The sequence below is a fragment of the Zootoca vivipara genome, chromosome 2 (genome assembly GCF_965207765.1).
Source record: "Zootoca vivipara chromosome 2, rZooViv2.hap1.1, whole genome shotgun sequence".
NCBI classification, from domain to species: Eukaryota; Metazoa; Chordata; class Lepidosauria; order Squamata; family Lacertidae; genus Zootoca; species Zootoca vivipara.
In genome coordinates, this window is record NC_142584.1 from 49,324,068 (window position 1) to 49,337,546 (window position 13,479).

Consider the following 13,479-nt stretch of genomic DNA (forward strand, 5'->3'; position numbering starts at 1 on the left):
TGTACAGTGCTAGACATCACTGGTACATAAGATCAAAACAGTATTCTGTAGTTTTATCCCAGATATATTTGCTAAGGCTGCTTGAGTTGGGAGGCTTCCGTGGAATTAATTGCCAGACTTTTATGTACATCGCTGTGAGTACCACCACTCTTAAAATGCTACCTATTTCTGGGTCTAAATTATTTATGCATTTGTTATATATTACATGAGCTGTTAAACCTGGGGCATTTTTGCCGCGTCAGGCCATTCTCTAGAAGCACATTACATACAATGAATCTCTTCCACTACATTAAAGAATGGGCAAATACAACTGCATGTGATACCATTCATTAATATTACATAATTACTACATCTGAAATAGTTCTTTGGGCACTGATGTCTTTAAAAGAGAGAGGGGGAGGGGGGAGGGGGAGAAAGAGACTGAAGGCTGCAAGGCAGTGAATTCTATTAAACGCTTGTTTAACATATGAGGGTATATAAATACATAGTACCTTAATGCAATCATAGAAAAATAGCAAAGATGGCTTTATTAAATGATGCTATTGGCACATATAATGTGCCCTATGCAGAATTTAAATGGTTTACTGAGCTTATAGAACCAGTCTTTGCTGTTGCAGTGGATGATCAGAGACATGACATAGTGCAGGAATCCAGATCTGCAATTCCAGTTTGCCTCAGACAAAAGGCTGTGAGTGTTTAAGAGAGATCACTTACAGCGTTGCTGTGGTCTAAGGCAGCAATCCTATACACCCACTCATAAACACCCACAGACACTTAGCTAGGAGGTAGATCCCCATGAACAAAATGGGATGCCCCCCACCGACCAGCAAGTAAAACATGCATAGGACTACACTGGAAAATATGCAATTTGGAACAAAAGATTTTCCTTAAATTTGGTCTATTCTGTTATTAGCTACTGCTTGGTTGCCTGGAGATAACTCAATCAGAGATAGCTGAGGGAGGAGAAAGTGAATGATGCCGAGTCTTTTCTTCTGTCAAGTGTCCTTTCTACCATTGTACACAAAGACCCCTTGTCATACGTGGCATATTAGAGATGTCACTCAGAAATATGAATGATGAACATAGGGGCCTCCCAGCCCAAGCTGCACTTGACCACCCCAAAAATGGCTACAGAGTTCCAGCCACCAGATCACGACTACTTCAAACATTGGAAACTTCAAATATAGAAAACTGATTTGGTCTACAAAAGAAATGGATGCTTAGCTTATACAAACAGATGCCCCCACACTAATATGGCACTCCCTTTATTTCTAGGCTAAGAAAATTGGATCCTTTCATATTTGTAGAATAGGAGGCTGTGTTTTAAAACAAATAAAATGATAAAATCAACAAAACAAAACAAGTTAAGTAAGCATATGTGGCCACTATCAGCAATTGAGAAGTCATGCGGTTGTTTTATCTGCACTATGCTGACTGACAAGGCCAAGGGCTCGGCTTTCCTCAAGCCAGATGATACTCTGACAGTTGTAATCCACAAAGGTAACTCAAGTCGCCTTCCCTCTGGCTTGAAAGGAAAGGCGCCTTTTGAGAGACCATCTTCATTCAAAGAGTCTCCATCCTGAAGGGAGATGATATTAGAGGTTTACGGTGGAAGTGGTATGGCTGTTAATAGAACACTAGCAGACAGAGGTCTGGGAAAGGCCTAGGTAGCAAATATGCAGCATAAATTAGGATCCTTACAAAACCTGCTGTTGTGCAACGTTCCAAAGGGACCTGAAAAAGGATTTTACTCTAAGTCAGAAAACCTGCCTGATAGCATGATAGCATGTTAGGCCCAGTTGCGAGGCAACTTCATTGGGCATTTTTGCACTGCAAACAGGTAAGTGTGTATGCAGTCCTGAAGTGTCTTCCTATGAAGATATCCTGGTATGTGGGAGGTTACCAAAGCATGTACACACAGTGAACTACGTGCATTTGTAAACGGCAAGGGATGGTTATAGCATTTCCTGCGTAGAAGTGAATAGTTATGTATTATATGAACCTGAGAGTTCTAAGGCAGAGGCGGCAGGAAAGAGGAACTTGGGTGGCTGAAACCAGTCCCAAACTTGACCCAGGATCATATACTATGTCAGAAAATTGGTCCATCTAACCTAGTTTCACTATGTTAACTAGCCATGGCTCTTCATGGTCTTAGATGGAGGTATTTCATATTTCCTGCTACCTGGTCAGGTTTTGCAACAATCTCAACAGTAGAGATTCCTGCAGAAATTGATACATGGCCCCTTATTGGCATTCTTCCCAATCCTGAAGTGGAGAACAAGGTGGAAAACTCTAAAGATCTATCTCAACTCCAAAGTTCTCTTTAGCCCTTTCTCTCTGTTATTGCCTTGTGTCCACCCACAACTTCATTGGACAGGTGTGGATACACTCAATAACACCTACGTCTGTTTTCAAACAGACACACTGTAGATCAATGCAGAATCAATCGGCAATGAGCTTTTATTTTCGGAATGAAACCACTTGGTCAAGAAGTGATTTTCAGGGGAGAAAGATGCAGCTGTGTTCACCCAATGTTCACTAGATGTAACAGTGAACATGGAGCATGTGCACAATTTCCTACAAGAAACTGATAGCTATGTACGAAATTTGTCATGTATAAAAACAGCACTCAAAGTTTTGCTTGGAGGTTTACATCAGAGGGGAGAAAATACAAATCCAGAAAAGATGTTAACACTGTTAAATGAATATTGAATTACTGAATATTCATAGCGGACACTGCATTTCCCCAGGTACATAATCCATCCTTTTCACTGCCGTGCTTTGAAAAACATGGAATATCTGGTTTGAATAAACATTCAAGAATTGGCTCTAGCATTCCTGGCAAGAAAATGGGGTGTGTGTAGGGGGGGGGGGATGCATGAACATCTACACGCACACTTTACAGTATTTGTGTGATTTTTTTCCACAGACTTTTTACATAATATTTGTGGAATAGTTTGAGGGATTTTGTTATATGTGTACAGGTGTTGATGGGAACAGAGGATAAAAGAAGGGAAGCTGAAGTGGGCTGGAGCAGATAGGAATGACGAGAAGTGGAACAGGGTAGCACGTCATGGGGGATAAAGAAGCATCTGGCACAGTGTCAAGGTACAAAGGTTTGCTCCAGCTTTGCAAAGTCACTTTGCATAATAGAACTCTGGTTTACTAATCTTCCTGGCATATTGCAATATGCATCTACACTTGCAAGCTATTTGGGATGGGCTGAGAAAAGGCTTTAAGGATTATTGGTTGTGGTTTTTCTTTTCTTTTGCAGTTGTCATGCAAACAGCTTCTCCTTCTCGTCTTCCTCTCAGTAGTATTCAAGGGCTACTGATTTCTGCACTAAACACATGAACACATCAACAACCAAATCTCAAAGCAGAAAATCCAAATGCCCGTGTTTTGTGTTCCTAAATTTAGTCCAGTTACGGTATCTGGGGATTTGCACAGTACTGCTGCTATATTCTTCCCCAAACGATGAGTGGTTCCAGGGGCAATGCTACAAGGTTTAGCTTCCATTGGAAGAGAGAGCACTGGAAACTTATGGCACAATTGTAATATCTGCCTTGTTTATACAGTAGATGTACAAGCACAGTATAAGTGGAAGTGAGCAGGCATTCCAACAGCAGGCAGCAAATGCAGTACCCCATGCATCAGATTTCCAGAGAGCAGTTGTATCTTTTTCTCTAAAAGTTTACCACAGTTTAATCAATTTTAGCAAAAGGTTTCGTGATCTCTCTTCACCAAATCTGCAGTTCAATCCTACAAGTGCCTAGAAGTAAGGTCCACTGGGTTCAGCCTCAGACACTTTAGCCATAGTGATAGATCAGTCAAAGTAATCAAAATGACAAAAATGCATAAGATTGCAGGGGTGTTTTTTTAAAAAGCAGTGGCTAAAATGGTGTAATGGAAGTTATGAAAAGAGCAAAGGAGTTGTGAACTTTCCATTTGGATTGGCATGTGAAGGAGGATGGAGAATTGTAGGAGATACAGGTGGCCTAGGTGAGACTAAACACACACTGAGATTCACACCCATCCAATATTGCACTTCCCTGCTGTCACTTGTGACTTATCTTCTGAAAATATGGTGAAAAAGAGATGTAGAAGCCAAATCAAAATATGATTTACTACTTATGTGGTGGCATTTAGTAAGGGCACTTCCAGTTTCTCAATTATTTTCGGGTGGGATTCAATCACATACCAGCAAATTCAGGTTGCACTAATATAGTAGTGTGCAGTAAATCCTCTTCCTCAAAAGACTGGACTTTTTGCAATAAGGAAAGTGATGGGAAAATGCACTGGATGTGGGATTACATCTGCTTTGACATCACTGCGAGCAAATCAGAATGAATGCTCATCAAATAGCCAATGTCACCTAACCTTTCCACAAACAAATCAAGCTGAATGCTCAACAAATGGGTCATCTGGAAGCACCCTAACTGTACCAAGTCAAGTAAGAACCTTTGAACATTGAACAATAATAAATTGCATATTGTTGGTGAAGCAGGGGGGTGCAGGAGCAGGTCAAGGATTTTAGGGTAAGCAAGTGGTACTGCTAGTGCAAAATGGCTGCTTGTAAAACATGTTATAGGTGTGGGATGCTATGAGTGATCGGTATGATGCCTTATATTTACTTTTATCTGATGCTTTTAAAGAACCTTTAGAGTTGCTTTTGCTGGACAACAGCGGGTCCTGCCACTGATGGCAACAATGTACAACCTAAGCCAGCAAATGTTTTCTTGAAAATAAATCTTGATGATGAGGTCAATGGGATTTACTCTCAAGTAATAGGATAGGATAGGATAGCATAGGATAGCAGTGCAAGCATGCTTGTTGTAGGCAAAGCAAGAGTGTGCTGCAGTCTGGTTTTACCATTTTTAGAAACGAGAACATATGAGAATTACTTTCTTACACAAAACTCCTACACATTATACTGCTTGGAACTCGGCTTTCTGCTGCAACAAGAGGATGTATATTTGTATATTTGTTAATTTTTGTGTGCAAGTCTTGCTCCTTTATGTAAGAACTGTTATTTCAATAAATCTGAATGTATTGCCACTTTTTGAATATGGGAATTATTTCTGGGCGAAAAATACCAGGTAATAAAATGCAGCGGCTGAATTTTTATCCAGTAAATGTGATGTCTTCCAACAGCTGGATGAATAAATTTGGTACCAGAATATTTGGTTTTTGAATCTCCAAAAATGGAAGACTTTTTCAGAACTGCTTGAAGATCATGTGTTTAATTTTATCTTTTGCATATACACAATGTTTAAATTTGCAATTTATATGGGGGGGGGGTTAGGGAATACTGCTCTACTGTATTCAATGGAGCTTACATCCAAATAACAGCATAGGAAGCTGTAGGTCAGACTATTTGGCCCAGTATTGGCAAGTATTAGCTTTGTAGGTACGATCCTGGGCAGAACTCTGGACCATCATCTGCTGTTTAGTCCTTTGGAGATAAGAGATTGAACTTGGAACCTACAGCATGCAAAACATAAATTATACCACTTAAACTCCCCGCTGCCCTTAGAACTGCAACCTTAAATGCTCCACTTTCTTTATGCAGTGCAAAGGGGAGATCCCTGCTCTCGTTTTTATTTTTGGCATTATAATCAGGGTGACAGCATGGGCATAGCCAGGATTTATGGGAGGATCAATTTGGGGGGGGCAGAACTGAGCTATCTGTGATGTGTTTGGTCAGTTAGTTAAGCATTTTTATTTATTTATGGGGGGCACTGCCCACCTTGCCCACCCTTCACTACATCCATGGGTGGCAGCTTCCTTGTGGCCTACTAAACGCTCATCATTGAAGACTCTTCTAATTTTTCTTAAGGCTAGGATTACTGTCCATGCAGTCAGTGGTAGCGTGTGAAGTCACATTTCTTTGCACTCAACCTCCCTTGAGTGACGACGACATGCTTCGTCCTTGGGTCAGGGGGATCCATCCATTATGCACCTCACTCAGCAAAAGCACTGGCGAGCGATGCCTTGGTCAAATGTGGTTTTGCCCTCGTCACATTCCCCCAATGGCTTCCCTTGGTGAGCCACCCCCCCCCGCACCTTAGATGTCTGCACTAGGGGGTCCCTACTCTCTTCTTCCGAGCAGATGGTGCTTTGGGAAGCTGCCTTGGCTGAGATCGGTCCCTCACCCCCTGCCCCGAGGGCTGCCAGGAGCCGCCTCCTCTGTCTGGGCTCGCAGGTGTGTCTCCCGGCTACCCTCGGAGGGGCTTGCCACGGAGCCCATGCTCCCCCGTCACCTCCTCGGTCCCACTGGTCTCTTCAGCAAGAGCCAGTAGGTAAGGCACGAATTACCCTTTCAAGGATCTCTTCCCTCCCCCTCCCCCCTCCTCTCCTCTTTCGTGCTGCCGGTCCTGCTTCCACCTTTCTTACGGGTCAGAAGGATTGTTTCTCCCGCTAGCTCTTCTAACGACAAGGTTGCATTGTCCTCCGGCTCCTCCGAGGGGTTTGGAGAAGAGGCAAGGCTTGTGCCCCCAAACAGACGGTCCTCGCCTCCTCTTCCTGCCACCTTCAGGCTGCCTCTCCCCCCTCCCCATCTTGCAACCCCAGCCTAGTGGTGGGCGCTCTCTTCCTGCTCCCTTTTGCAGATCCCAGCCCCGCCGCCTTCCTGCTTGCATCCGGGGTTGCCGGCGCTGCAGATGCGCTCAGGGGCAGAAGCAGCCTCGGTTTTCTGCCAGATCCGGCGAGGAGGGCGCAGCCCGGCCCTGCGGTTGGCAAGAGCCACGTATAAGTTTGAAAGTCATGCCGCCCGTCGCCATGGCTAATCTTTGATCACCCTAACGCACCGACAAAGGCGTGCTGGCATTTAAAGAAACCCTGGCCCTCGCAAGTTTCAAGGCGTCTGTTCAGCGACGGCACAGAGAGGCGTTAACCCTGGATAGGATTCATAAGTAAATTGTTAAGCTGCCAACGGCGATTTCCGTCTTTGGTACGTACTGTATGTGTAAACATGTGCCTTTTCGTGTTGCGGAAATAGAGACATGCGGGGGGCATGAGAGGTCGGTCCATAAGGAAATGTTTCGTTAGCTGAAAAATACGGTTATCACCAAGTGGGACCAAACACACCCACACAGCAAAGGAGGCGCCCTTTGGTTTTCTGTTGATGCAACATCCATAAGGACGTAGCAGGGTCTGGCCTGTTCTGTGGGTTCAAGGAGCGCTCGCTGGTGCTTAGCCTTTCTGTCTCATTTGGTTTGCACCTTCTTGCAGTAAAAATTGGCACCTGGAAGAGATCGACAGTCTCTCCCCCCAACGAGTCTTTTCTTCTTCACCCTTTCTGCACTCTCCCCAAAGTCCCCGCAGGAGAGGAAACTTAATGTTTCCAGCAAAATGGTTTTTATCGAGGTATTCTCAAGATCCTTGCAGTTTAAACTTCCTCATTGCCTCGAGCAGAGGCCGAAGGAGGGGAAACATGAACTGTCATGGAAGGCGAAACGTACCGGTACAACATGCTCCTGTGGGGTGACCTGAAATGAAAACTGTTCTTTAAAAAAAGCATTAAAAAGCATTTTCTACCAGTCTCACGACGTAAACTACTTTTAATTGGGTCAACCTCTCTCTTAACTTCGATGCAGAGTTTTTCTTCGAATACGTGGTCGCTTATATATTTAATTAAGCGAGCCATTCGAATAAAAACTCTGCATCTATATGTGCTGGAAATTAAACCTGCATCTCTCTCTCTCTCATTCTCTCTCTCTCTCTCTCTTACACAGACACATACTTAATACATATATAAAGATATATACAGTAAATGCATATATGTGTGATGCAGCTTAAATTTCCAGCACGTAAAGCAAGCCAATCTTCAGTGAGCCCTTTAACCAATGATAAAACCTTAATATCTGCCATATTCAAAAATGGCTGTTTAAGCGAGGCCAACTATAATTTCACCTGTCACGGGAGTTTCCCCGACCTAAACCATCATGTCCGCCTTGGTTCGCTCTGAGGAAAAGAAAACTGCCCAAAGCAAAGATGGCCGCCGCGCCGAACAATTTCTGCCCTCATTCAAAAGGGCTGCCGACTCCCGCAGTCCCTCTTCTGGTTTAGGGAGAGGCGGCCTAGCGGCTACTGAGGACAGGGAGGGGCGTGGCCGCTGCCAGAGAAGGGAGAGAGAGGGAGAGACCGGGGGGGGGGAAGAGGCGTGGCTTCTCTGAACCGGAAGTGCCGCGCTGCCTGTCTCCAGCTGGTTGTCATTTCGATCGGAGGCTCGGTCCTGTGGAGACGACGACGACGACGGTGGCGGCGGCGGCTGAGGCGGCCGGGCCGGAGTGGCGAACCGGCGGATCGACAGAGTAGCCCAGCGCCTCGTGACTAAACAGGACCCCCCCCTGGTCCTCCCGCCCGAGAAACAGTTGTGTTACATGAGGGGAAAAGAACGACGCCGGGAGGAGCCGAGGCGGAGGAGAAGCAGCCTCAGCAGCAGCCGCAGCCCCGGAGCATCAGCAACGGGAGGAAAGGCAGGACCCCTGGGAGCCGCCACCGCCGCCTCCCTCGCCGCCGCCTCCTCCTCCAACCTCCGGAGCCAGGCTTGATATCGCCCCTCCCTGCTCTTTCGCCACCCAGCGATCCTCGTGACCCTCCCTCCCTTGAGAAACCGGCTCCCATGGGGGAGAGAGGAGCCCGGCCCCCCGCCAGCGCCATCCCCTCCCCGCCGGAGACTGCTCCCCTCCTGAGGTAAAAGTCCTTCTGCGGGGGTGGGGGTGAAATCCCTGCTCTGTTTCATTCTCTCTCTCCACCCCCCCCTTTCTGAGGGAGCAAGGGCGGCATCAGCCCTATATTTTCCTCCTCACCTTCCCCCACCTACGAAAGAGGTTCGTCTCTCTTCTCTCCAACCCCACCCCCGCCGCTTTCTAAATATTCTCAGTCCAAGGATCTGAGCCCGATCTCTCCCCCTCCCCCCCCCCCGCTGTCGCACAATAAATTATTCTGCTGATGGCTTTAAAATGTCTAAACTCTGCTCCCCAGATATACTTATTTCAACCCCCCGCCCCCCTCCAAACACTTGACTGCTGATTTTTCTGAGGTGAAAATTTTCCTCTGCAGGCAGCCAGGATTCATCTGAAGGACACACAAATATCGGATCATAATAGGAAGCGAGCTCGGAAAAGCAGCAACCAGGAACCCACCCAACCAGTGGCAGCAACAACAAGAATCCACCCTCCTCCTGCACAACTCAGTCCGTACACATACACACAACACGCAGTGAATGCAGATATCTAGAGATTAAAACAGGAACAAATCCTCACACCCTCCCCTGCTTTATATGGAAAGGACTTGTCAGAAGGGCATCTGCATAGGCAAAGGCAGTAGCAGCACAGGTTGGGGGGGTGGGGAAAGCTCTCCTGTACAACTTGCTCCACCATTGAAATCCTGAGGTAAAAAAATTCAGATTTTTAGCAGCAAAGACTGTTAGAATAGAACACAGATATATATTAGATTATATAGAATTTATTAAATTATTCCAGATTTAAATATATTTTTGGAGCTGTGAAGGAGTGAGGAGCACCAGATGTCATGGTATTGTTTCCATTAACGTGTACATGGGCAGGTTGAAGTGGTTGTTAAGGCAAAAAAGTTTTTTTAAAAATCTTTTTTTAAAGAATTCCCAGGAGCTTTCTTTCATCCCCACATCATTCTTGTGCATTTCCTTTTAGGAAAAAAGGAAACCTCTTGTTTTGTTAACCAAAGATTTACTTTCTATTCCTTCTGGATATTTGAAGGAAGTGAACACTAGTCTATTCATGTCAATATTTTAATTGATCTCATTAATAAGATTCCAGGAATAATATCCAAATCAGATATCTCAAGTGGGTAGGTGGGAAAGAAGGGAGAGGTGAAAGATCTGTAGTAATTTTCAATTATCTTGCTTTAGTAGAAGAACAAAAACATTTTAAAGTTTTGTTTTGTTTTTTCTTTCCAGACGGAATTAAAATCCTAAATAAAATAAATGGGGGATTACGGGTTTGGCGTGTTAGTGCAAAACAACACCGGGAATAAGTCAGCTTTTCCAGTCAGATTTCATCCACATCTGCAGCCTCCGCACCACCATCAAAATGCAACCCCCAGCCCCGCTGCTTTTATAAATAACACAGCTGCCAATGGCAGTAGTGCTGGGTCAGCTTGGCTCTTTCCTGCTCCAGCTGCCCATAACATTCAGGATGAGATTCTGGGGTCTGAAAAATCTAAAACTCAGCAACAGGAAAAGCAAGACTCCCTAGAAAAACAGCAGCTTTCCCCTAGTCAAAGTCAGGAAGCAGGCATGCTGCCTGAATCAGAAAAATCTAAATCTGAAGAAAACCAGGGAGATAATTCTTCCGAGAACGGCAATGGGAAGGAGAAAATAAGAATAGAATCGCCAGTGTTAACAGGATTTGATTATCAAGAGGCTACAGGGCTGGGTACTTCAAGCCAGCCCTTGACATCTACAGCATCTTCTCTGACTGGTTTCAGTAACTGGTCAGCAGCTATAGCTCCTTCTTCTTCAACAATAATCAATGAAGATGCGAGTTTCTTCCATCAGGGAGGGGTTCCTCCTGCTTCAGCTAATAATGGTGCTCTGCTGTTTCAGAATTTTCCACATCATGTCAGTCCTGGCTTTGGGGGTAGTTTTTCCCCTCAAATTGGACCCCTCTCTCAACACCACCCTCATCACCCCCATTTTCAGCATCATCACAATCAGCATCAACAACAGAGAAGGTCTCCTGCAAGCCCTCATCCACCTCCATTTACGCATAGAAATGCTGCTTTTAATCAACTGCCTCATCTTGCTAATAATCTTAACAAACCACCTTCTCCATGGAGCAGCTACCAAAGCCCATCACCTACACCGTCTTCTTCATGGAGTCCTGGTGGCGGTGGTGGATATGGTGGGTGGGGAGGGTCCCAAGGGCGAGACCACCGCAGGGGACTGAATGGAGGAATCACACCCCTGAACTCCATCTCACCCCTGAAGAAGAATTTCCCAAGTAATCATATCCAGTTGCAGAAGTATGCACGGCCCAGCTCCGCTTTTGCTCCAAAATCTTGGATGGAGGACAGTTTGAACAGAGCTGACAATATCTTTCCTTTTCAGGTGAGATTATTCTACTAATACTAAATAGAATATTCAGAAATGTGCTAAATGGTTGCAGAAATAGCAGGACTCTGTTGTTTTTGCATGGTTTCTATTATTAGAACTGAGGACTTAATTTTAAAAATACACCTCTTGTATATAGTTTATCCTTTGACATTTCAGGCTTCATGATTGCTCATCTCTGAATCATGAATGTTCTGTATAGTGTTTGTCAGAGAAGTAACTATAGCCTAAGAGTGCATCTGTTATATAGGTAGTTTGCTGTCAAGTTAATGCACCTGATCAATAAAACAGTTGCAAGAGTGATTATTGATATAATTCTTTTGTGGGGTGGAGAAGTCCTAAAAAAACCGGAGCAGCTGAAATGGAATCCTTTTTTCTTTTCTTTTTTACCGTATGGCAATAGCATTATGTTTTTAGTACCGGTACACAAGTACTGGATCCTAAAACTGGACTATCAGAAAATATACCTATGGCTTTGTGAAATTTATCCGTTCAATAGGAATGCATCTGTTAAAAAATAGTCCACTGGATTTATAGTTTTCTTACAAAATGTTGAGCTGATCTCCTCCAGCAAGGGCAATAGATTTTGGTAGATTACGAGTCATTACTAAAAATAGATATAGACTCGCTTCAGACATTGGCCTACTATGCTGTTCAAATGAGGCCATATGTTATCAGGAAAGAGGCTGTGTGCTTAAAATGTATTTGGAATTTGTCTCCAGTTTCTGAAGGTTAATTACTATTAAAAACAGCCAGCCACGTAATCAGTGAAAATCTGGACAATGGCAATTTTATTTTTTATTTTGGAATTTGTGATTAAGCTTGATGGGTTTAATTTTTTTATAAAGAGGATTTTGAAACCAAGGGATTCATGGGTGGTGTGTAAAAAAGCAAAGATTGCAATTTTTTTCTTGCATTTCTAGGCATGGTATAAGCCAAAACATGGTGTGACCTAGTTTTGTTGTAATTTGGGATAGGAAAACCAGTAGATCAGAAGAAACCTATACTTGACTTAAATACAGTCTTAAAGATCTAAATATATTTTATAATCTAGTTATACTGCACAGATAAGTGGAAGTTCTTGTATTATCTTGCATGCAGTTCTCTGGTAAAAGCACTATCATTAATGAGGCTTTTTAGTTCATGCTGTACAGCTAGAAGTCTTGAAATAATTTTTCAGACTGGAAGTGTATAAAGGGCTCATGGAGAAGACCGAATTTAACCTTGGAAACCATTAGTACTAGCACTCTCACTGCAGCAAGCTCCGACCTCCTGTTTAATTCATTCTGTACCATGACAACGTAGCTACACAGTGACAGAATAAGACCATGTCCTAACTCCTGTAGTTAAGGCCTCAAATCTATGAATGTCAGAGATGGAAATTTTCTGTTGGTGTACTGGCACACCATTTTTGGGTTGCTACTCTTGGGGCTATGGTCTGTATCTTGACACATGCTTTTCTTATATTGTGGTCAAAAATAATTTGTGGCAGTAGGTTGTTTTCTGTTTACTTAAGCAGTAAACAGAAGGCCATGGCAAGACCAAGTCTGAATTCTTTTCTTGTGCCTAGTGAAAGAAAGGTATTTTAATGAAATGGTTTCCAGTTTGTCACTGCTTGAGTTCTGTGATGAGCAAGACAAGAACAGGACTTCAAAAGAACATAGCACTCAAGCAAATCCTCTTATAAATTTTGAAATGATCTTGGACATTTACCTTTTCTAGTATAATATCCATAATGCTTTTTTTCTTTGCACAAATAACTAAAAAATAAATGAGTTGGCCCTCATTGTTCAAGTAAGCATGCAAGGTATATGCAACTCAAAACAAAATGTGCAATATAAAGTGTGTTTGCAAAGCTTTACATAAATGAAAGGCCCTAAATACATCAAATCAGGCCTGTCTCTGCCTGGACCTATAATTGCTAGAATCTTCTTGGGCCCATGTTTAGTATCACTACACACAAACTATCTTGGTAGCTATAACAAAATGGCTTAAGTAGATGGCAGTGTTACTTGATCGTGACTAACCCATTCACTGGGTGACCTCTTGCTATTTTAACATATCCATACACAAGTAGCTTCCTAATATAAGTTGGCTCTTCTATAAAGCGGGGTTTTGCAATGTTTATATAAATATAATAAGTGCAGAATCTCTTTTTAGTCTCATCTGAATGCCTTTTGAAATACAAAATCCATATCCTTGAGGGATTTTCTCTTATAGCAAAAGATCCTCTGTTAGAAGTACAGAGCTGGCTTTCTTTCTGAAAGATGTTGGCTTTAATGTTCATGCAGATATTTTACAGGAACGTAGTTTAATTATATATATTCACCTATGCTGTAATTCATCATGACATTATGTATAAATCTAGGGTATTGTAAACA

The 13,479-nt window shown here is 43.4% G+C and overlaps 1 protein-coding gene and 1 long non-coding RNA gene across 2 annotated transcripts in view; one reads left to right on the plus strand and one right to left on the minus strand.

The window, feature by feature from the left end:
- Positions 1-2,437: 2,437 nt before the first annotated feature.
- Positions 2,438-8,185, minus strand: LOC148686846 (uncharacterized). The gene is made up of 2 exons (XR_015948109.1): positions 7,915-8,185; positions 2,438-7,490 (listed from the first exon to the last, which is right to left on the minus strand). It is a non-coding gene; the product is annotated as an uncharacterized LOC148686846 (long non-coding RNA).
- The window catches only part of CPEB4 (cytoplasmic polyadenylation element binding protein 4), a 57,355-nt gene continuing 52,042 nt past the window's right edge, over positions 8,167-13,479 (plus strand). The window contains exons 1-2 of the mRNA XM_035105310.3: positions 8,167-8,697; positions 9,067-11,095. Of these exons, the coding sequence (XP_034961201.1) occupies positions 9,971-11,095 (1,125 nt within the window). The 5' untranslated portion in view covers positions 8,167-8,697; positions 9,067-9,970. The remainder of the gene's footprint in view (positions 8,698-9,066; positions 11,096-13,479) is intronic.